At 34.9% G+C, this 25,691-nt stretch overlaps 1 protein-coding gene across 2 annotated transcripts in view; it reads right to left on the bottom strand.

Moving 5' to 3' along the window:
• Positions 1-25,691, bottom strand: part of Helz (Helicase with zinc finger) — a 73,112-nt gene that overhangs the window by 28,003 nt on the left and 19,418 nt on the right. Inside the window, exons 5-14 of one of the 2 annotated variants that reach the window (XM_071591277.1) lie at positions 23,146-23,397; positions 21,311-21,572; positions 19,000-19,305; positions 18,192-18,391; positions 16,393-16,562; positions 13,998-14,145; positions 12,094-12,298; positions 9,771-9,901; positions 3,811-3,917; positions 2,403-2,502 (exon numbers count right to left, since the gene is read on the bottom strand). In XM_071591277.1, coding sequence (XP_071447378.1) covers positions 2,403-2,502; positions 3,811-3,917; positions 9,771-9,901; positions 12,094-12,298; positions 13,998-14,145; positions 16,393-16,562; positions 18,192-18,391; positions 19,000-19,305; positions 21,311-21,572; positions 23,146-23,397 — 1,881 coding nt within the window. The remainder of the gene's footprint in view (positions 1-2,402; positions 2,503-3,810; positions 3,918-9,770; positions 9,902-12,093; positions 12,299-13,997; positions 14,146-16,392; positions 16,563-18,191; positions 18,392-18,999; positions 19,306-21,310; positions 21,573-23,145; positions 23,398-25,691) is intronic. The other variant, XM_071591278.1, reaches the window with a different exon arrangement.

Raw genomic sequence — 25,691 nt, 5'->3', positions numbered from 1 at the left:
AAAAATGTCCCTCTAGAAAAATACATAAGAAAACAGCCATAAAGGAACAGAAATAACAGTAGAAATTAAAAGTAAAAGCTATGAAAATTAGGTACAGAGTGTGAGCGTGGCTGATCTACCACACACTTGCAATCAATTGACATAAACAATTTGCATTTTCTTGGAGAACAAGAACAAGATTAAGGGGATAGATGCTTCAAAGAGAATGACGAATTCTCAACAATGTTGAAAGGTTGCTTCTCTTATGTATAAACAAAAAGTAATTGCAAGGAGAGACTATTAAAGAATAACATTTGTGAGAATGCCAAAGTGATTTTTGCCATGCTCGTTCAGTAGATGCTATGATCATCAATGGCTAAAGAAATATTTAAGATGAGCCATACGTGGTTCAAGATGCTTATGAGAAGGACCATCATCCATGGTTATGTGAGACATGGTGAAGAAGCAAGCTCTGACTCAAACGATTTTTAATTGTGACAAGACAGGTATTTTCTGGAAAATGATGATTAATTTTTTTTCAATTTTGCTGTTGCATTTTTACAAAATTTTGAAGTGTCAGCAAATACAAATGTCTTTAGAAAGCTTTCTAGTAATAAGGAATTAGATACTAATCATAAATAATGAACTATTTATTTTACTTCTGTTTTGTTTTTTATAAATCAAGTTTGCATTACCGGTTGCTTCATCCTGTGATAGAAAAAAGATGAAAATGATCCACTATCCTAAACAATGTATACGCAATTTTCTTTGAATAAACATAGTACATAATTCTTTTTTTTGGCATGGAACGCAGTATCATATTTTACATTACTTTATATAGGAAGAATTGTTTCGCTATACAATTGTTTCACTTTTTGAGAAAGATCACGTAATGAATAATGCTCATTATACAAGGTTCTACTGTATTAAGTCCTATATGCATATATAATCTAAAATAGGTTGAGATCAAATATACGAAAATTTTACCTCCAGCACAACCACAGGGGATCAGGCAAGAAATGGACATCACCCACTAAACGATGAATGCACATGAATTCAATAAGGAAGCATTGCTCCAGGTTATTTTAATGTTTTTTACAACATGTAGTGGCTTAAAAGCAGTAATAAATACTGTTATTCTATCTCAGTCATTATATAGTATGTCTGTGTACAGGGCATATTTCATGGAGTACATTCAGAGCATGATAACTATTTATATTATTTGAGTAGTCCATCACTCTTCAAACATCTGCATGCCCTCTGTGAAATACTTATTATTCCACATTTCTAAATTGATTTTAAAACTGTCTCACATTTCAGAGCATTCCATGAAGTTTTGACAAGTTCACACATCTGCAAAATGCTAGTTCTATTCCTTCCTTCCACAAGGTGTAACTTCAAAATCTGTACACTGCATCCAACTCCTCCATTCCCCCTTCATTAATCCTTTACATGGTGGAATAATGCAAACAGCTAAAGATTTGTAGCTGGCTTGTAGGATCACCTGGAATTATTTCTGGCTATTTAAACTTGTAGTTGGTTGATTTTATTTTTTACAGCATCTGTTCCGTGACTCCAAAACTGATCCCATATTAACTAAGCAGGTTACATGCAGGCCTAGACCACACATTGTTTATCCACAAATTCATCCCACTTTCATCCATCCAGCTCTAAGAAGGAATGTAAACAAACACACCAGTTGGCAATTTTTCCTTGGGCAACTTTTTTCTTTGGATAGTCAAAAAAGGCTGCAATTTTGTTCCATTAGCACAGTAAGACAACACAGCTGTGTAATGGGCTTCCGCATGTCCACAAGTTCTCACAAACTATGACAGTAGTCAATATTCAGTACTTTTCGGCATCAGTGACTGAATAGGCAAGTTGGCATGTTAAGTGCCTACAAAAAGTGTTAACTAGGTTTGGAAGATTCAATAAGTGGGTGTTTGCTTATTTTATAAAGAATATTTCATTAAGCATTTTTAGAATCAAATGGCTTATCCAGAATAGATTACAGGAAATAAATACCTGATTAAGGTATTACTTTAAGATCAATTCCATGGAATAGTTTAATAGCATAAAGCAAGATTTGACAGTAGATAAAAATTTCCAGTCCTTTGTAGTGGCATAATATTGTAAAACTTTTATTATGAATATTGTAAGGTCTTGCAGCACTAAAGTGTTCAGCCACTTTATTAAAGCAAAATGTAATTAATAATGAAGATGTAGGCAAGAAAGTAACAGAGCATCTTCATTACTATTTTTTAAGAAATCACCATTCATAAATTAAACAGCAAAAATACTTTTACTGTCCATTTGATTCAACATGTAGTAAACCATCTATAATACATAGCACAAATAATTGTCTTCAGGGGCCACATTAAATTAGCCATGGCTATCAACGTAATCACACAAGGGACCCTTACCTATTCGAGTGGGTGCAAACTAGGACTCTAGTATCAGACTGGAGAAGAAGCTGTTTAATTGCTTGCGCCAGTGTGTAGGTCTTGCCAGTACCAAAGGGACCTGAAAGACAAATCAATGTGACTCATGAAAGATATTTACACAACTAAAATCATGCGTGACTCTCTTATTCACATATGTTTTCAACAGTAGTATTCATCAATTATTTGTTGAACATTAAACCCTCATCTCTAAATTCTAAATATCTTATCATAAAAAGGAAGTTGGGTTGTATGGTTACCATTTTTATATGAAATCATGTGCTATAATTTAAAGAAACATATTTTGTTTTTAGGATGACAAAGAAAAAAAATGTTCATACAGGGTTAGATAGCATCATTCCAGGTTTTCAAGGATAAAAATTCATTTATCAAGGATCTACAGTTCACAACTCCCTGGCACATGCAGGAGGGATGCAGGGATTGTAAGGGTTGTACTTGATCCTTGGCAATTTCATTTGTCTGCAACATATGAATTTCATTCCGACACTTCAATGCTACTGTGAACACCCTGGTTTCCCTGTGCTTGCTCTCCCCTTTGTCCCATTCTCCTTCCACACAACTCTTCCGCCTCCATGATGCAGATTCTATGCATTCAAGTACCATTACCTAAGCAACGGTTATGTATTGTGAATGATGTTGAAAGGTTGCTTTTCATATGGGCAAATGAAAAAGTATTGCAAGGCAATGCTAATGATGAGAACATGTTTTGTGAGAAGGAGAACGTGATTTTTGCTGAGCTTGTTAAGAAAATGCCACTATCATCAATGGACGAAAAAGAAGTATTTGAGGGAAGCCGTGGGTGGTTCGAGAAGAACCGGCATTCACAGTGGCATGAAGACCATAATTCTCTGTTGCATCGTACATTAAGAAGCATCACCCTGATAAGACATACGTACAAAATACCAAGTTGCATTTTCAAATAAATTTGAAGAGTCCATAAAAACAAATGTCTTTCAACAGGTTTCTTGTAAAAAAAATCATAAATAATGACCTACTTATTTTGATTCTTTTCTTTTTTCTACAAATCGAATTTGCATTCCCAGTGGTTTCATTCCGTGACAGAAGAAAAGGTGAACATGAACCATGATCCTAAATAATGTCTGTACAATTTTCCTTGAATAAACCTGGCACAACGTTTATTTTGTATGGTAGGCAATGCATTTTTGTATTTCACATTGCTTTATATGACAAAAGAATGATTCACTAAACTAAAAATGTTTCATTTTATGAGAAAGACCGCAGCACAGATCATGCTCGAAGTACTAAGTTCCATGGTAGTTGGTTTATGTTTAGATATCCTGTATAAACATCAAATTAATAAATGTGAGTCATTTATAAACAGTTGGCACTAACCAAAAGAGTAACTTACCAATTATGAGTATAGGAGGTAGAGGAAGATTTACAGGAGTTGTGATGGCCACTACAGCCTCTCTCTGTTTAGGATTCAGCCGTGAGTCTAGAGTCTCGTTCCATTGCCTAAAAAGTGAAAATTTAAAGTTTACTAACAAAAAATGGAGCAAAACACAAGAAAAAAAGAATAGTCTTAGAAGTGGTGAATTGTTTTTCTCTATGCTGCTCAGGTCCCACACAATGCTGTTAACAATACTCTACAGCGCAATTGCCAATAATTCACCATCAATGGCACTAAACTTCTTGTATGCAACCTTAAGTTGGTGCTGATCATTTGAAAATATAAATTCAATCATGCAAAAGCCAACTGAACTAAATGAAATAGCAAGCTACAGTCAACTTCCATAATCGATCTTGGCTGTCAGCTTAGAACTACCATTTATTACTTTTTTAGACAACTGAACCATTGATTGAGTAATGCTGGAATTATACCATAAAGAGAGAGATGTGGTTCCCCTTAATGGCATAAAAAAAATAGCAAATATCAAATGAAGTAAAAAAACAATTGTATCTTTCCACCAAATTTTTTTATTTAGTAAAACTAGTTCCAATGCATCGACATCATTCTCAGGTACCCTATTACATACCTGAGGATACTCGGATAGATACTTAAACATACCTGGTGTACACTACCTGAGGATGACGTCTATGCATTGAAACTAATTCTACCGAATAAAAAATTTGGTGGAGAGATACATTGGTTTTTTTTACTTCAGTGATAATGGATTTCCACAAAGTTAAGCCTGAAAACATCAAATGTATCAAACGCATTGTTTTAAAGCATCTAATCATGAAGCAGAACTGTCTGAAAATTAGATACTTGGTATCAAGAGGTCTTGGAAATTAATCCAAGAGCAAATGAATAGTAGCAAATCCAAAAGTCAACTCAAAATTGAGAAATGTGAGAGAACACTCCCATTCCTATGCATATTGACTAACTGAAGGAATTTTAGGAGTCCAAGATATAACACAATAGTCAATGAATAATGATTAATGAATTCAAATGCGCAGTTTAAGAATGAATGTTTTAGTCATTTTCATAAACAATAGAAAGTAGTACTTTTAAAGAGCATGGCATTTAAAAACTAATGGAAGGTTATTTTACGGAAGTCCTTGATATTTGAAATTGCCAATGATATTCTTATAAAGGCATGGTTAATTCTAATTAATTTTAATAATAATTTTTTACTTCCTACTGGACACCTCTGGTTCTCCCATACATGAATATTCACAGCTTACAGGAAAACTGAAAACAAATAAACACGAATGACAATTTTATGATCTTATCATATTTCTTGCAAGATTTTTCAATTTCTTAATAATTGGCCTGATTTCTGAATTTGGGCATATGCATTCCACATGTAGGGTAGGTTAGAAAAGAGGGTAGTGTTTGCCTGCATGTTATCATACCTTTTGTGATGATATACCTACCTCCATTGAGGACAATGCATCAGGCTATAAAGACCTTACACATTCTGATTTCACAGCAAAAAAGAATTGGTGGTAGCATGAAAAAATTGGCCAACAGCACCAGCTTATTGTGGAATTGCTAGCCTTTCCACCATACACACTGAGGATATTATTATTTTATCAAATTTCTCAGTTGCAGCACAAAATATGGAATAATAAATTTAAAAACCATAGTAATAAAGATTTTCCTGCAAATGCTGTCATCATTATCATCATCAGAGTATCAACTTGCATTCTACAGTCATCAATCATTTAATTCAATCAAAATTTTCTTTATAATGCCTACCTCATTTTCTTTGCATTCATTCTTTATGTTATCTATCCTAGTTATTCAAAAGAACCTAATTTATTCACCCTGTCTGCTTCTCATATACACCACTCATTTTTCAACTTGAAATTGCTCTTGTTTATATAATGGAAGGTCTCTTGAGCATGTGGAAATAATACAATTGAAGGAATAGTAGGAAGCCAATGTACAATTGCAGACACAAAAAACCAAAGCATAAAATTTTATCAAATTCGGGTGAGACAGCCTGACTGCACTAAACTTTAGGTTTCCAAAAGAGAATGTGTTACGAAAAGTGCTGAAATAACTAAATGCTACATCTAACTAAATGTCATAGCTAAACCAGTTTTATATCCATAAAACTGATGAAGGCAAATTGTGATATTTTTTATTCTGCAAATTATTACCTACAGATTCCTGAAAGAAGTCCTGAAGAGGACACTAATAAAATAATAAAATGATATCATAAAAAAGGCAATAAAAACTTTGCATCTTACAAATTGCAGCAGGACAATTGCACCATTTGTAAAATCAAATAATTAAAAGCAGCAACAGGCATATGACACTACTAAAACTAATTTACAATGGTGGAAAACCTTGCTTTTCTCTTAATATTTTTGATTATTAGTTGAATTGTTAGGCATTATTTGTGACAATTAATTTGAAGATGCACTGCATTCAATGCACGAACTTTTACATACCAGTCCCTCTGAATTGAATTCAACATTAACTAAGTAATTTTAACTTTTATATAATATGACATTAGGAACACTTGAAGCATACTTTTATCATTTTAGGTACGTTTTGGTTGGACACATGTACTACTGCTGTATTTAATAGCCTCAAATAAAAAGACAATCTGTTCCCCTAAGCACTATAATAAACTCTTTGTAATTTTTGGCATACTATCTACCTCTCTCTATTCCATCCAACATGTCTATCATCTTCCTCCCACTAACCTTCCTCAATAATGATCTCCTTTCTATCACGGTCTTCAACACTCCATCACCAATAAAAACACTGGGCATCCACTTTCCTTGCAATTATAGACACTAACGTTAAGTATTACAGGTGGATTAAATTGGGCATACATCAAGTTGAATTTATTTACAGGGTGCGGCGCTTAAATCCTGACAAATTTCAATTTGAATTTCCCCCCATATTGAAGTTCCACTGGAGATCGCAATTGGCATTCTTGAAAGCTATAGGCGTCTAGTAAACAGGCATAACCTCAAAATGGCCGAGATGCTACCCACAAGTGTGTAGTACAATCGAAGAGTCACTATTATTGAAAGTGTTTACCCTGGCTATTATATTTTGAAATAGTTTTCTGGTACCCCAGATCAAATGTTTACATTATTGTGGCTAAGTATAATTCTTCGCAGAAGTCTGGGGAAGGTGTTGCTACCCCGGTGAGGAAATCTCATTTGAGGAAACACGTTCTTGCCTGGATTTAAGCACTGCACCCTGTAAATACATTTGCAAACATACACATTGACTTACAATACTCATATTTAAACGACATTTCTTTCACAGATATGCTTTCACCATTTCAAGAAATACCAACAAATGATCTGAATTGGAGTACGTCAGGATTTTGAAATTCTGTCGCCAGAAGCACAGAAAATTCTCAATTGTCTGCTATTCAGTCCGGGCATAATTATGTTCCATAACCTTACCACAGCCGGATTACTGTTGCTACTCAGTAGTCAATAGACTAGTAATGAAATAATAATAATTTAATTATGTACATAAGCAATATCTTCTGAAGGAGTACCCATTTAATCTGAAATCATTATGTACTTCTTTGTATGAACTACACTCAGTTCTCATTCGACATATCTGTTGGAATTGGGTTCAGGGCATATGAATTCATGCCTTCCTTTCTCTTTTCTAGGCAACCACTAACTAAATATTTTAATTATAGATACATTTTTTCAAAAGTGAAACAGCATTCCAATTTCAAAAATTATGAAGTCACTATCTCTCCATATAATGGTTTCCTCATTATATAATTAGGATTTTGTTTACCTTCATAGTTTTAAAGGAGGTAAATGTGGAAAAGCAACAAAAACCAATCCATGCAACTTTTCTTCAGCTAGTTGCCAAATCTCCATCTCAAATAACCCTTTACTGGAGGCTACTCAGATATTGTTAATAAAGCTCTAAGTAAAAGTTATCTGCAGGGGTCAACTAACCAGGGGATGACAAGGATAACAGGCCTAGGTTTTTCTGATTATAAAATTCACACATTAACTGGGTGTATGAGGCTTCCTTTCCTTATGCCACCTTTGATTTCCCTTGAGGTCCATATTCTGATAAATTGACCATTCAAATTTTTGAATGGACTTGCCTAACATCATTGCCTGGGATTTTAACCCAGGACCCTCTGGTCAACTGTTGAACATTCTACTCACTAGGCTACCTAGCAAAAAATTTTATATTACATAATATTCCATCGAATTAATCAATTAAGATATTTTGATAATTCAATTTGTTCTTACCCTTAACTTAGGTGATTTTCCCAGTATAAATTCAAATATTTTTGGATGGCACTTTAGTAGAAAATAAAATAACCGAGAATTGTTTTCCAGGCAGATTATTTTGAACTCTGAATTCCAAAGAGAGAGTAATTCAGTGTGATTATGTAAAATAATATAAATAAAGTATATAATAATAAAATATGCAGTCATTTTGCATACAATATTCTATACCATAGCTCATCACTTTGAATAATGTACAATCAGCATTTGGATATAGAGAAAATTTGCAGTTTCCTCCTCACATTTCTGGCAATTTACTTACTTTTTTAAGTTATTGGAAATAAAATTTGCATCAATTCAGTTATTGATATTTGGGAAATTTTTCAGGTAAAGACCATGATGAATGTCAGCACGTACATGAGTGCCTCAAACCATTAACAGAAAAACACTAAGGAGTCAGGGCCAATGCTACTACATTATGACAAAATTTTCAAGTGTCATGCTCATCAGTAATAAAAGAGCAACACTTTCAAAGAATTGTATCTTTCAAACTTTAAACAAGCAGCACCCGAATAGCCTACTTTCTTAAGGGAATTCAATTAAAGAGCAACATTATATTAAAAGGAATAATGTGTTTTATATTCTTGCCAAATTTTGCAAAGATAAAATTTAAAAAAAGTTTGTGTGCTAATTGGATACATAATTAAATCATACAAAGAGGTATTTACATTTACCGTACGTTGATTCAATAAAACACTAAAAATAATTGTATGTACTTATCAAGGCTTCCTCAAGAATGATGCAGCTAAAGTTGCAATTTTGATAACTTACCCTATATCCCATTAAAGTAGGTCATTTTCATTGAACTTCTAATGCCTTACTGGCATCTGAAAATACACAGTACTCGTAGCTAAGTCGTTAGGAAACTCAGTACCTAGCCAACCACCAAAATGAAGTAATTCTCACCAATTACCCGCCGAATTGAATCGTTCTTAATATTTATAGGAAACCAATTTGATTACCAACATTATGTATACTATTATGAACACCATTGCAATAAATTTCTTTTTCAACCTACAAGAGAGTAAAAGAAATTTTAATTTTATAAGCATATATGATTTCATACAGAAATATTCCTAGTGAGCTGCTTAAGAATGCAACAATTACAGTTATAGTAAAATCAACCAAAGCAAGTAATAGTTGAAAAAATGTATAATGATTTTAAGCATCTCACTTAAATCAAATTTACTTAGCTTCCCTTTTTCTAACCGAACTTGAAATGACCAATGATGAAATTACTCATCAGTTATTCCAGTATGAAATAAACTTAATTATTTAAAATGCTAAAGGGCATGGATTTTAAACTGACAACTTCAAACAAACAACAGAGTATTGGATTGATTTATTGTCTACTGTTATTGAGAGACTTAAATACAAAAACATCATATCACTAATATATAAATCAATTGTAGAGGATAAAATTCTTGTAAAAGAGCATAAAAACAATTCAAGAATGCATGCAGAGACACAGGAGAAGGATCAAAAAAGGTAAATGCCGCATGCAGACCATAGATAAATTATGTATACAATGAAAACAAAACAAAAGAAGAGAAATGAAATATTGGAAAAATAGCCAAAAAAGTCTCTACATAAGGTCAACATGATTAAATGTTAACTCACACCAACCTCTGTGGCGTCCATGGAATGTTGGGAGGAAGGTTTGTATCAGGGAATAGGAGTTGAAGGTCTGGAACTCTATCTACCGATTGATGCCATTCACAATATGGTACTCGATTCAACTGAAACTGGACCTGTGAAGTCAATCAAAACACTCTCATATAACTCTTCAGTACTTGAAACAGGCTTCACTAAAATACAAGTGTACACTAACTGCATAATGGCCACACATTTTTCTCATGGAATGTTCTGTAATTTTGACACCAAAAATTACACTGAAATGTAGCAAAGGACTTATGCTTGAGGGTGATTTGAAAAGTTCTCGGTCTGATGATAAAATTGATAATTTATGTTTTCAAAAAAGTTTTATTTTGCAACAAAATTGCCTTTAATATTATCCTTTCATTATATCATTTCATCAAGTGGTGTTCCACTGCCATTATCACAACCGGCTAGGAACCATTGGAGTTTTCAGAAGAGTTTCAGTGCAAGGGAGCCAAGTCGAAGGAATGGGTAAGATGTTCCACCACTTAGTAATGCAAATCACTCAATTTTCCCATCACCAAGACTTTTGTGGGCAGGTCCTTTCTCCTCATGGAAAATGGTTTTTTTCCTCTGCTTTCTTGAATATTTTCATTGTTTTGTTATGAGGTGAGAATAGTACACCCCATTATAGTCTGTTTTGGAGTGTCAATCAACAAAATTCCTTCAACATCCAAATAAACTGCCATGACCTTTCCCGCCAATGGTACCATCTTCACCTTCTTAGACGCTGAAGAACCGACCTATTCAATGCATGAATGGTTGTTTTGATTCTGGAGTGTAATGGAGAATCCCTGTTTCATCAGTCCAGAAAACCACTCATTTTTCATAAACCATGCCAAGTACTGGTGGAAAAATATTATCTGAATGAATTTTTGACCCTAGGTAAGCATGTGCAGCATCCATCTTGGGCAAAGCTTTGTCATGTGCAATTCCTCGTGGAAAATGTAACCGACACATTCTTTTGATATTCACATAGTATCAGAAGTTCATGCACCTTCATAAGCCGATCGTCCAAAATAATAGCAAGCACTTTTTAGATGACCTGGTGTGGTTGCACTGTTTGGACATCCTTTACGGTGATCCCTTTGGAGAATTTCACAGCCATGTTCAATCTGAGCCGTCCATTTCTTCACCATGGAAAATTGAAGGAGAAGAATCCCCATACACATTTACAATCCTTGAATGACTTTTGGTTATCATTAAACCTTCTTTCACAAAGACTTTTACTGCATGACACTTGATTTTTCCCATTTCCAACAAACCACTCACCACAAATGATTCAAACAACTGCCTACAGCAAAATTCTATGGGATGACTTTCGATTTCACATGGTGTCTAATAAAAGCAGTGCCAACATGAGAGAAAAAACATGTGAGTAGTGATGCTATTAATGGGAGAGACGGAGAACTTTACAGACCACCCTCGTAGATTTGAGAAATGTTTTAACTAAAAAGGTTTAACTCAAATGGTATAGCAAGGCAGTCGAATTTTGCAGAGAAGCAAAAGAGAAATTTAAAGATACAGGAATTGTGCCCAAGCAGCAGGCCACTCAAAATAGTGCTCAAGCTGCAGGCCATTAAATAACTGACAGGTACACTAATGCTTTTTACATGTAAGCTCCAATCTCATGACAAAACTTCTAATGTAAAACACAAGCATTTCTTTCATGTTATCACTCATTCAAACTTAATCCTGCCATGATAATAACTGATTAGATGTATAGATCCAAGTCAAACACAGCACATGCCTGTCTAGACATGCATTCTGCAACTCTAACCCTCATGACATCACTTAACTTTATCACCACCCTACTGCTTCATATAGCGGGAAAAGGTGATTGTCTTCATTAATCATTCTTAGGGAATTCTTGGCTCTAATATAATGATTACAGAAGTGGCCAAGTTGAGGTTCATTTGACTTTTCATGGTTCAACTTGGCATTCCAAGGCTTCATGTTTGTGTTGAGGCTGGTCTCAACTAGGTAATTTTCCTCTTGGAGATACTAAGTCATTCTCACCTTCTCCTTTATATTCATATTAATATTCCCATATTCCCCTAACACATATTTATATAACTTAATTCACATTTATTATATGTTACGTTTCAGAAAAAATCTAACAAATTATAAATGTATATGAATGGTCATACAAAATACTTTGAATTATTCTTATCAACTCTGCATTTTCCTCTTCACATTACTATACAAAAATGTTTTTTTTTAATACGACTGAAATTGTCTACTATGCAATACTACTTAAGTCTGGTCAATATATGGACATTACCTCAGCTTCCATTTCAGTTTCAGGTTTAAGGCTGAGTCTTCTAACTAACTCAGCTGGCAGTCGCAGGTACACCATATTTCTCCCTTTATCCTCAATGAGGGCTTCATAAACAGTTCTTCGAGGTGAGCCACTTCCATCTTCACTATTCATTTCATCACAAGATAGATCACTCTCTCCAACTTTTGATACTCTCTGTTGCTGGTTTCTAGAAAATACCACAAAAATATCTTTCATCAAACTATGCCAGAAACAACAAAATATCATAAAATATTACAAAGTGAAGATCTGTATTTAAATCATAAATAAACTTTTCTTATAATTTGAATGCATGGCTGTTGTTTATTGCATACATTCATAAATTAAGCATCAAATGAACATGTTATCAGAAATGTTATAATTTTAAAGGGTAATATCCAGGCTTCACCCAATGTCTTGTTTTGAAATACCACATTTACAGATTAATTTTAAGTCCCCCATAAGAAGTTGTATCATTATATATCAAAGGCAATCACAAACAATAACAATTTTCAAGATTTGAAAAAATAGCAAACCTTTGGGACTGTTTATCTTTATGCTCACCCGACAGTGCTGACACATTAAAACTAGTAAAACCATAACCAGACGAAATCGCTTACAATAATAATTGCTCCTTTGTCAATAAGGCACATAAGGCAGACAAATGCAATTTCATCAGATATAAGGGTAGAGACATCTATCAAAGACCATTACATTTTGCATTGATATGCACTGCCCTGCTTTGTGTACCTGTGCTAACCCTGGAATATTATAATGAAGTAGTAGTAGTTTTAGGGGAGGCGACTGACAGCTAAGGTCATTGGCACCATTAGGTATGGTTGGGAAAGGAAGGGTTGAGAGAAACCCGGCATTGGCATTAGCCTACTCTTGTCAAAAGGCGCCAAGGGGTCCACAGCTTGACGTTCCATCTGACGGGCGTCATACTTGCACAAAGTACCTCAAGTAGGGATCGGGATACCACCCAAAAATTTTTGTCATCTCCAGTATTCGAACCCAGGCCCTCTTGGCGGGAAGCCTGTATGCTAGCCACCACACCATCTCAATCCCCATATTATCATGTCCATACATCTTGCCCATGAATATAAAAACCCATTAATCTTACCTGTCAATATCAATATTCTTTAAATAGATTTTACTCAAGAACCCTAATAACAGAAGGCTCCCACTAGATATTTAAAAATGTAATCCACACTAATGCAAAATTAATTTATCATTTTTCTTTGCTCCAATTGCGCAAGAACATCATTTGCATTTTCTATCTTTTTTCATAAACATATAAGGCTCAATGAGTATGAGTTGATTATTTTAACTTATAAATTTTATTACTTGAAAACCAAACTTCTGGATCTACTGTTAGTAAAACAGAATAGCTAATTTCTACTTCTATGGCCATTTCTAGGGACTTGAGTTTCCTTGGGATCTCTTGATAAATCACTTCTCTTGGCTTTTAAGTTTTCCTGGGTCCCAAACAAAAAAGTTTACTAAACTCATACTATAACAGGATTCACCCGTGATCTTCGGGTTAGCAGCCAACCATTTTACCCACCTGATTAATCCTATCCCTATTTTAATACAATGAAAATCAAACTTCACTTTTTTTAACTGAATTGTCATCTATTTCCAAGCATTAGCAGATAAACTTACCAATGCCATTTTCAAAGGTGTGTATTGTAAAATAACATTCAGGAGTAAATGAAATTATTTTTAAATAATCTATTAAACATAAAAATACATTAAGCAATTAACTTTAAAACCTTGTATTTACTAGATAATTATTTCAGGAATTAATCACATTCATACCTTAAAATAAATTTCATTGATATGGGAGAAGAAATAATACTTTATCAGTCACATTATATTAATATTACTTTTTTGGAAGAGGTGGTGCTAGAAGCACAGTAGTGCAGTTGTTAAGGACAAGCCTCCCAGCGGAGGTATCTTCTGAAACATCTCTTGCAAGGGGAAGAAGGGCAAATAACTCTCCATTGTGGGCATACTTGGCAGCAGATGCATTTCCTGTTGACAAAAGGGGTATTGAAAGGTCATTTAACACCTTACCATGCACAGCAATAATACAACATGCATGTGACTGCAATAAAGTTGATATGATTATCCTACCCTCCAAATTAAGATTGAAACTCTATTTAAAATCCTCTATTTAAGAAAAACAATTCCAGACCAATTGTTTACGGCAGCTATCCTTAATGCTCTCAATATTTTTATTACATTAATGGCATATCGGCAAGGATAAATTTATATTTTTCTGGTATTTCAATACAAAATATGACTAGAGAATAAGTCTTGCATGGTATGCTTTTTCCCATATGCTTATGAAAACAATTTTTTTCTAACTACGAAGGGTGTAATCTTGCTTTTATGGCTGCAGAATTAAAATTCTCCCGCAAGTAATTTCCTTCATCCATGAGAATTTCCTTTTCGTCAAATGTATTCAATCACATACAGGGTATGTTCCAATGGTGTGCAATTATTTTTTAAAAGCAATTCATTGAACAGATTTGCAGAAACACTTAAAATTCTTCAAAGAACTGTCCTTGGGCCGCAACACATTTTTTCCAGCGACTCTGCCATGACCCATACACACCATGGAAGGGGTCTTCCGGGACCTCTCGCAAGGTCTTCATCATGGCTGATTGGATCTTTTCTATGGATAGAAAACGGGTTCCTTTCAGAACTGTTTTAATCCGAGGGAACAAAAAGAAGTCTAATGGGGCAACGTCACGACTATAGGGGGAGTGGGGGAGTATTGGCACCAGGTGTTTGGCCACGAACTCACGGACTCATAGTGCATTGTGGCAAGGCATGTTGTTGTGATGGAGTTGCCAGGTAGAGGAGATGTCTTTTCTCATCCTGATGACCCTTTTTCTGAGTCTTTGCAGCACATCCACATAGTAGGCAGCGTTAACTGTCTGTCCTTGAGGAACAAACTCCTTATGGACCACTCCTTTGTTGTCCACTCTTGACCAATGTTGATGCCAAGACTGCAACTCTGTGCAAGGTGTCAAGGTGTCAAAATTGAACAAAATTCTTGAAGGCTATAGCCCAAATGATATTTTTAATGCTGATGAGACAGGATTATTTTTGTGCAGTGCTGCCAGCAAGTACTGCGCTTCAGAGGGGAACAATCCATGAGCGGAGCCAAGACACTGTTTTATTAACCAAAAAAGCAGGTGGAAGTGAGAAGCTTCAGCCATTAGCAATTGGTTGTAGTTGTTTTTATGGGAGGCGACCGATAGCTAAGGTTGCCATTACGAATGTTTAGGAAAGGAAGGGTGGAGAGAAACCCAGGATCAGTATCAGCTTACTCTTGTCGAAAGGCACCAAGGGGTGCGCAGTTTAATGTCCCATCAGACGGACATTGTAATCACTCGAAGTACTCTCCACAAAGCACCTCAAATAGGGATCGGGATACCACTGAAAAATATTTGTGGTCTCCAGGATTTGAACCCGGGCCCTCTCGGTGGGAAGCCTGTATGTTAGCCACCGCACCATCCCAACCCCCTAGCAATTGGTACCAGAGTCCTAGGTCAAATATGTAAAAAAATTAGCCACTAGATATACACTAAATTCCAAAGCATGAATTACCTCAGAAATATTCAAGGATGAGCTTCATGGTCTGGATGCAAAACTGGGGTCTCAAAACAGGAAAATTTTCTGTTTATTGATCAGTGTCATGATCATTCACCAAATGTAAACTTGAGAAATATGAAGCAACAATTTTTGTCTTGCAAATTGTACTCTTAAAACTGTGAGCTCCAACTACTGGATTAAGATATAATTCTCATTGGAAATGAAAAATAGTAACTTTGTGATTCCACAGAAAATTTTTCAGTGGAATCACAAAGTTACCATCTTTCAATTCCAATATGCATCGATTCCATAAAGTTACGCAGGAAACCATCAATCATCATTGTCATAATAACTTAAGTAAAAGTACTTGGATTAATTTTATTCATCCAATATTACACTTCTACTTGATTTTAAAATGATTAAATAAATTCAGCATTGCAATAAACAAAAGAAAATACCCAGTCACATCAACTGATGCCAATAAGGTGTTTCCACCCAATGCAAGTCTACTATTCCTATCTGTTGATGAAGATCAACATGATTTCAAATTTCACTCAGTTCTGGTTTTTTCAATAAATTTTCATATCAACAAGAGAATCTATACCACATCCTCAGATTAATACTAATGCACAAAGTTAAGCATTCCATCAAAAAAATTATAAAACAGCAACAAACCAATTGGAGCAGATGGAGCTGATGCTGGGGATCCTGAAGATGTAGAGGGTGGTGATCCAGAAGCTAAAAGGTAGCATGAAGCCAATCGAAGGCGACATGAAAGGTTATATTGTGCTGCAAGCTCGTACCTTGCCATTTCTTCAACCCACAACAACTCATGAGTTCGGCTCCTAAAACAATCACATCAAAATTACAGAAATAACTACAGATAAGAACAGCACAAATATAGCAATTGAGGTCAAATCATTCACTTCATCAATGCTAAATATCACAGGAACTAACAAAGTTTTATGGACTATTTAGAAACAAAAAAAATTATACCTTTACTTTTCACACAATTTTCAGAATGTTTGAGCTTTTACAATAAATGTTATTTCATTGATTTTTAACCAATTTTAGAAATATACAGTACTTTAGTATAATATGCTCTGCGAAATTAACTACTTTCACTTGTCTGGTCTATCCTTAAGATTTATTTTAAATGTTAGTGTTTCAAGAATCACGTGAAACAAGAACTTGAGAACTGATGCAAAACTCCAGTCTATACAAGTGCCATGGGCTAGTTTAATATTCATAAAATATAGCAATGGGCATTCCAATGTTGGTAGATTATTTTACTGGGAAGAATAGCCTGTTAATGTACAGATATATAAGGAATAATTGCTCAAATAACATAATGTTTTCATAAAATTTGAGGAAAAACAAAATGTCACCTGTTCAGAATTTTGTACATTTATTTTTTATTTGCCAGCATTACAATATAAGTTTCATATATAGTATTTTATAAGTATGATACATTTTTATGACAAATGAAAATGGTGAAAGAGCAAATACGTCCTCTATTCTCCCTGTACTAGAGATACCCACTGCTTTCAAGAACTTCACAGCATTCAGGATGAAATCAAAGACTACTGATAAATTTTTATCGCCACAAGAAAACTGTATCCCTAATTTTCCTGTCCAAAACGTAAAACTAATATAAAAGCAATAGAAAGAAAAATACTAATTGAAACAAACAAATTTGCAAACATATAACCACTGCTCGAGGTATAATGTGCAGCATCATAATAGGATTGAAACCACATATTTCTGGCAAATAATTTCAATTAACACACAGAGGTAGTACTTCTATTATACAGCTACTTTTAAAAAATCTTACCACTTCCTGGTGTGACCTGCTCAATATGACTGCCTCTGCAGTAGTCGAACCAACCTTTCATGGCACAGTCAGTCGCCTGCTGAATGCAGCAACATATGACTGTCCATCACAGAAGTTGGACCTGACCACCAGATGTGCCAGCTAAGTCTAATCCAGACAGGCGAGGCTATAGATAAAATCAACGGGGTGCCCCACCCCCAGGTAAAAAATATCCTTTACCATTGACAGATTAAATTTAAGTTTGTGGTGTGGTCTTTAGAGTCATATCATCCTGATTTGGAAAGAGAAGGTTGAAAACTTTGAATAATAAGCAGGTGTGCACTGCATTGTGAATAGGTATGCAACAATGAACATACAAAGGCAGTGTCAAGAGTGGTGCTAATGGCAAATATCAATTAGAGAAACTATAGAAAAATCAAGACACATCTCAAATGAAGTTTGATAAGCTTCACCTATCCAAAATACTTTGCTGGCACATCTGGGGGTTGGTTCTTCTGGGTGCTACTGCATCTAGTATTGGACTATGCCATGAATGGGTTGCAAAACTGCTCTGAGAGCAGACATGATATATGGTAAGCATCAGGAAGTAATCAGAATTTATCAAGTAGTTCTATTTTAATGGCTAACTTATAGCACATACCTATAATTGTCAGGTGAAAGTGGTGCCCCTTGAATCACATGCCTGGAAAGGGTGAAGGAACCAGGCTGAGGGGTGGGATATGTTGCCAGGAGGTCCTTGTCCCTGTCTGATGGTGCATGAGGTGCCTTGGGAATGAATTCTATGATATCTGAATTCAAAGAATCCCATCGTGGGGCCCACATTGATAGTTGGACTGATGCCTAAAAAAATTGAGCAATTAGCCAGTTACTAAGGAAATGACTTACTGGAAAGTGCAATCTCATGTAAAACATATTTATTAGCTAATTAAATGGTGATGTACAACCCAAGAATAAGAAGACTACAATTCATCCTTTATGGGTCTATACCTGAGAGATTAATGCATTTTTGTAAATTTGATAATTTCTTAATTATACTAAACCATTTATTAAAAATTTTAAACTTTGATAACAAAGCCACAAATCATTTTGAACTTACTCAGCAAATACCTTCTCTGCTTTGTCAATACTACACACTAAATTACTTCCTTCAATTCAAAAGTTAAAAAATGGATCAAAATTTTATTCTCCTCCATTAAGATGATAACACTAATTACTGCCTATTTTAAATATAACCATCTGCATTTTTACTTGTCTATTGAAAAAAATATGGGCCCTTTGAAAAATATGTCGTCTCTTCCTCAAGTAATGGAGTTATGAACAGTAAGCAGATTTGACTTAGTTATTAAATTTGATTAATAAAATAAATTAAAGGAATTTTATGGTAATACAACAGATATGTACTTAAATTGAAACAAAAAAATATTAACTACAAAAAGTGTTTCCCATACCTTTTCTTCCTCCTCCTCTTCTTCCAATGGAGTTTCTCCTTCCTTTTCACCTCCGGCCTCTTCCTCACTCACACCATCCTTAGTTGCGGGGACAACATCTACTGAGAGATGACGAACCAAGGCAGGAAGAGATGGACCCGCCCCAAAAACCACAGCCTGTCTGAAGGTACCGTACACCTCACTTGAGAACTCAACCACCACCTCTGCAACTTCCGAGGAGGAGGCCAGTCGGGTGTCAGTGCGAGGAGGGGAAAACTCTTGGTCATTGTCTGGTTCCCATTCCTCTCTTAATTCCTTGTAGCCATTCTGTACAGATTTCCAAAGCCAAAGGGAATTACACAATTATTCATTGGAAGACATTAAAAAAATTAGGCTTATTCAAAATAATAACAGGACAGAGATGAACTTCTCCCATTGTTAGGACATTGCAGTAGTTGAGCATCACCTACTCTCATTCCAATGTACTGTTAAGTGAAAAGGAAATGGTGTCCTTCCAATTACTCTGGATTGCATCAATATAATTATGGTATGAACCCATAATATTGTCCAAAAATCTAAATATGAGGAGCAAATAACATTCATTTTTGACAGGCAAAACCAATAAAAACTTTCCCAAATGATAATGAACTTGCGATAAATTTCGCAATGTATTTACAGACAAAACTGGTGTGGCAACCAAGTTTTTAACTCAATCAATATGTAAATGAAAAGCATTAAAAAATTACGCCCAGGGCAAATAACAGAATACATATTTCAGAGCAGAAAAAATTCAATACATCCATGAAGATTCTAGACTAAGATGCTCCCTTGTCTACCAAAAACTGTAATGCTCACACAATGAAATGTCTGAAAATATTAACAAAAAAATGGCATGTCAGTAAAGATTCAATGTTGAATGTTTAGAACAGGAAACGGATAGATATACTCTAGAGATAGAATAGTTCAAGGGCCTGTGTTTTTCTCATATAAAACAATGCCTGCTGACTATTAATTTAATTTGCCTAAGTCACTATCTTGATCACATATAGTTAACAAAAATGTTTTGATAATACATTCAAATCATTTGAAAAAATGTTTATTGCATACTTGAACTGTACTTTTTAAGTCACAGGTTTGTCTCCATATTGGACTACAAGTGTGATTAATTATATGATTAACAGTATTATACTTTCATGACTGAAATATTTAAAAACTATATTCCACAGGACATTTTTTGCGAATGACCCAAGTTTTGTCACATCCCTTATCTAGGTTTGCTTATTATGATTTTATTGGGGAACACAGTTTATTTTTTTAAATTCCAATCATGGATAAATTCCTACTGATGCCAGACACCATGAATTTAATCAAAGCTATACATTAATTTATGTAAAGCAATTCTCAGCAATTTTTCTTGCTCTAATGAAGAAGGCAAATAATTTTTAAAGGAAAAATGGAACACAATTTGAGCATAACAAATTAAATACCGACATCAAAATTAAAATTGATAAAATATTGAACTTCATTTATCACCAATAATCACCATTCAATAAACCTTTTTTATAATAAATAATGAACTTGTCATCGCCAAGCAGTAAACCGTTATTTATGCTGGGAAATTCTCATTATGAACAGCTCTTACACAATGGTGAAATGACATTATTTCATATATTGCAATCTATTTCCATTCCAAAAATAATTACGTTTAAAATTATAGAAAACTTGATCAACTGTATTCACGTCACAATACTGACAGGAAGATCGTGACCCTACCTGCTCATCTACACCAGATCCAGAGTCTACAGGGAAATAGAAATGTGACATGTTTGCTTGCTCTGACGAAAATAGTATTATCACCCTATCAATTTATCCAGATGCACATACAAAAACAATGAAGTAATGTGCAAATCAAGCATCAGTACAAATAATTAATTATTGGAACATTTCCCATCATTAAAATACTACATGCAGCAGAAGAGCAGAATCATGAGTCCTTGTTTTCAAAACATACAGAGTGGGCTTATTTTCACCTTTGAAATGCAGTGATGTCACTTGAATATAAGTTACTTAATATATGCTGCTCTAGTACAGGATCCTGCATTTATATTTTTAAGCATTTTTCAGTTTCATTTTCCATTCCAAAAATAATTACGTTTAAAATTATAGAAAACCATAATTAACTTTTTGAGACAGAAGAAATCTCATTAAGTAATATGCTCATATCCTAATTTTAAATTAAAAGCTTTTGTGATACACTAAAACATGAATGATAAGTTGTAAATTGATCAACTGTATTCACGTCACAATACTGACAGGAAGATCGTGACCCTACCTGCTCATCTACACCAGATCCAGAGTCTCCTCTTGTCTGCTGTTGTGAGATAATGGCCACCCTGACAATGCAAAAATGTGGTCGACATGCATCTTGCAAGAGAGCAACTGTTTCAAGCCGAGCTGCTGCAGCTCCACCCACTCCATGATTTACTGTCAGGCGGAACATCCATTGAGCACGACCTGGCTTACGAGCCACCGTTAAATTTAAGTCAGGCGTGCATTCAAGCGTTAATCCTTCCACCCATTCTGACATAACAGACCTGAAATGCCAAGAGTTCCTCATTAATTATAAATTATCTATAAGCACTTACAATTGCATGCCACTTTGAATACAGAGATAACAGTTAAAAATGCACCCTTAAATATTTTCAAACACACTATTAACTGATAATGACTTCAAGACTTAAAACTTTTTTTTTTAGATTTGGAAATTGTGAACCAATTGCAGTTAGTTGGCTAATGAAATATTCCAAGGGAAATAGAAATGTGACATGTTTGCTTGCTCTGACGAAAATAGTATTATCACCCTATCAATTTATCCAGATGCACATACAAAAACAATGAAGTAATGTGCAAATCAAGCATCAGTACAAATAATTAATTATTGGAACATTTCCCATCATTAAAATACTACATGCAGCAGAAGAGCAGAATCATGAGTCCTTGTTTTCAAAACATACAGAGTGGGCTTATTTTCACCTTTGAAATGCAGTGATGTCACTTGAATATAAGTTACTTAATATATGCTGCTCTAGTACAGGATCCTGCATTTATATTTTTAAGCATTTTTCAGTGAATTAAAATGATTACTTTGCAAGTTTGTTGAATGCAGAATTCTAGTAGTTCATATATTATAAGCAGGACAACATTCAAGAACCAACTTCAAAGGTAGCACTAGTCCATGTTGATGTTGAAAGTGATCTTGGAGGAGAGAAAATACATTTTTAAGTATCAAAATGAAGGAGAAAATCCAAAACAAATCGAAAAATCGGCCAAGGTGACATTTTCTATGAAAGCAATAGCAGAAAACCAGTACTTTCTGATCTGCAGTCAAAAACCAAATTTTCCAAGAAAATTCTCATAAATTGTTTCATCAATATCAGAAATTGGAAGGATAAACTCATCTAACCCAAGGATTTCCAAGAATGGAAGAGACTAGGGTGGCCTTTGAGCTCATTTAATATGTGCACCCTCTTTTTCAGCCGCAAAATCAAAGAAAAAAGGTATGTGTGGCACAGGTTAATAAAAAAGGGTTGGATAGATGAGGATACTCAACTGAACTAGAACTAAGCACAACCGCATATGAACTTCATGAACCAGGGTAAGGGGGGCCTGTGCCGCCTGAAGTTTCCCAGGAAGATCAAGGACCCAAATAATCAAAAAGCTTGAATGAAGCTGAGGGTGCAAATAGATGCCACCTGGAGTCAAACCTGGGCCCTCCAGTCAGTAGCATAGTGCTCCACCCACCTGACCACCATGTCCCCACAAGTTTATGCAGAACATCCAAATTAGATGCTAATTATGACTTTTGGAGGAGACACTTCAGCTGTTGTCCCGGGGTAGGTTATCATAAAAGAACTTTGAAATAAATTTCTATAATTTACTGAATCTATGTCATATGTTACTGGATGTTCATGGAGATTCATAGCCCAATGGAATTGAAAAAAAGGAAAGGCATTCAAGATTGGATAGATAGAATTCCTCCGTTGTGCCATGTTTCAGGAATCCATCATATGGCTGTTCTATTACAGATGTTACGTGATGCAGCCATAAGTTTAAGGTTCATGAAATATATTAAAGTACATGACAAAATATTTTATTCAATATACTCACCGGTCATGAACCCATCTCTCCAGCAAGGCCTCAGCGAATGGTTGCCCCGGCAGCAACCCTGCTTCCCTTGCTTCTCTAAGCCTTTGCCTTCTAAACTGAGCCCTTTGGAGCCATTCCGCTAGCTCCCCTTCCCCATGAGCCTCCGAACAACGTTCACCCAAGCGACAGTGACCACTTGCTGCAAATGCAGCACATAACGAATGTCCACTTGTCTGGCTGGTCTCAGGCATTCCACTTGCACTGACATTATCACTGAAATACAGACATAAAAGATCATTATCTATTTTGTAAAAGAAATTAATAATGTCACACCAGCAGCATATATGAATTATACATGCAGTGGAGGCTAATATCTAACTATGGATAAATATTGAAACTGGGAATAGCTTTTCTGAAAAAATAATTGTTATTAGCATTAAATTTTATAACAATTTTGAGAACTTCCTAAGTCAAGGTGGTTCATTTAAATAAATCATCACATAATTCATCACTAAAATGAATTATTTGAAAACATGAAGAATCAAAAAATTTTAATCTGCTAACCAGATTAATAGGTATTAATTACATCTTCTTCCCTTGCTCCAACTACAAAATAACTTTTAACTCCTTAAGATATAAAGAGTTGTAAATATTTGCATCTCCGTAACACACTCTTTCAATCCTTAATAATTGACTTTGGAGACTGTCCTCATAGATGTAGAATGAACTGCACATATCTTTTAATTGTGTGGCACACTCAAATGCAGGCCATTGCTTGGTGCTATCCAGTAGTAAATTCTATTGTTCCTTAAGGAAATATTAAGGGACAGCTATTAAGGATAGAGAAAATACACTATTATGCAGATGGTGAAAGATAAGCCAAGAGAGGGTGCATAATCAGGGGGATAAATAACACTAAAGTATGGGAGGGTTGATGAGACACTATCGTCAGAAGTGAGTGTGACATAGCGCAGGGAAGCTCTGGAATCAACATCTGCTTCTCTTGCTTTAGATATTAATTACAAGTAGTTCAACATCAGAAATGACTGAACATCTGAAGGCGATTATCAAAAGCATTATATACACAATGATAAAAGGACAGAATAAATTTGACCCATGGATGACATGGGCGAACGCTCCTGTGGGGGCAACATAATGGTTCTATCGGCCTATGATGGCAATACCCAAATGTTTTGAGTAGTCAGGAGAATGTAAATCAACATGGACGCATGGATATGTATCATTAACAGGTAATGAGAAGATCTAAACCTTTTTTTAATACATCACCTTCCATTTTGGAAGTTAAAATGGCTTAATTTTCATCAAGAGGAATGCCTTAGTCTGAAAAGTTCATGAAGACCAAAGTAAGAACCAAGACATGATGATATAAAAAGTTGAAGGAATTGTTCAAAGAGACAAGATGAATCTATGCCAATACTGTGATACCAGCTGCAAGCTGCCAGGATGATAAAAGAAGGTTTTTCATAGTAGAGTTTATAGTGTAGAATTGGATGTGGGCTTTGTAATCACTGGGAGCTGCCATCCGAGCATGAGAAGTGTATTTATCAGGCTCGTATTCCAAGACACAGGGCCAATTAAGTGAATATGAAAGTGTCAACATGAAAATATTTTTATTTCCTGGGTTTCATGTTCTCAGCTGGAGACGTAGAATGAATGGGAAAATGAGTGCTGTAATGACTTTCGACCAATGGAGAAATCCTACTTTTCCCTTGTGTCCAACAATGAATAATAAGAAGCATATTCTCTTGCCAGAACTGAAGAAAAAACAAGTTGTACAATTAGCACAGAGCACAATAAATACTGTGAAGTAATTTTAAGACCTCGCACAAGTGGTGCATATTACTTCTAGGGTTTTTAGGGCAAATTAATGTCTGAAATCACATTAAAATAGTGCTAAATATGGCAAGTTCAATAAGAATGGACCCAAGATCAGGATATGGCATTTCCAATACTTCCTTTGTTTATAGTGATGATAAAGATCAAAATTCAAAACTGCAAGAATTTAGATTAACCAGAATTATTTGAATAAAACTATTCATCCAAATTTGACATTATTAAATTGTTCAGTCAATATTTCAAATACTCCGAGGTTAAGATTATTACATTAAAAATAAAGAGTGAAGGTCCCAGCCAGGAATTCAACCTGCCTAAAACCTGGACTTGGACATACCACATTAGCCAGAATTATAACAGCTTATCTTCCAGCTCAATTTAAGTAATACATGTACAAGTTCTGTTCAAAAAGTATCATGACTTTGGTGTTTTTTCAAAAGTTATTTATTTATTCATGAATATCTATTTTGTACCCTTTAAAGTAATCTCCATTAGATATTATGCACTAGTGCAGTTTTTTCCAATCCTCAAAGCACATCAAAAAATCATTTTTTGTGATCATGTTCAGCTCCTCTTTCGATGCAGTCTTTATCTCGTCAATCAATACGTAACGTTGCCCTTTCATGGGCCTCTTCATTTTCGGGAACAAGAACAAGTCACTGGGGACCAGATCTGGGGAGTACGGTGGCTGCGGCATCATTAGTGTGTTGTTT

The sequence above is a fragment of the Hetaerina americana genome, unplaced genomic scaffold (genome assembly GCF_022747635.1).
Source record: "Hetaerina americana unplaced genomic scaffold, ioHetAmer1.1.p SCAF_1, whole genome shotgun sequence".
Classification (NCBI taxonomy): Eukaryota; Metazoa; Arthropoda; class Insecta; order Odonata; family Calopterygidae; genus Hetaerina; species Hetaerina americana.
The sequence above is the reverse complement of the archived record's forward strand: the minus strand, read 5'-3'. Positions and strand labels throughout refer to the sequence as shown.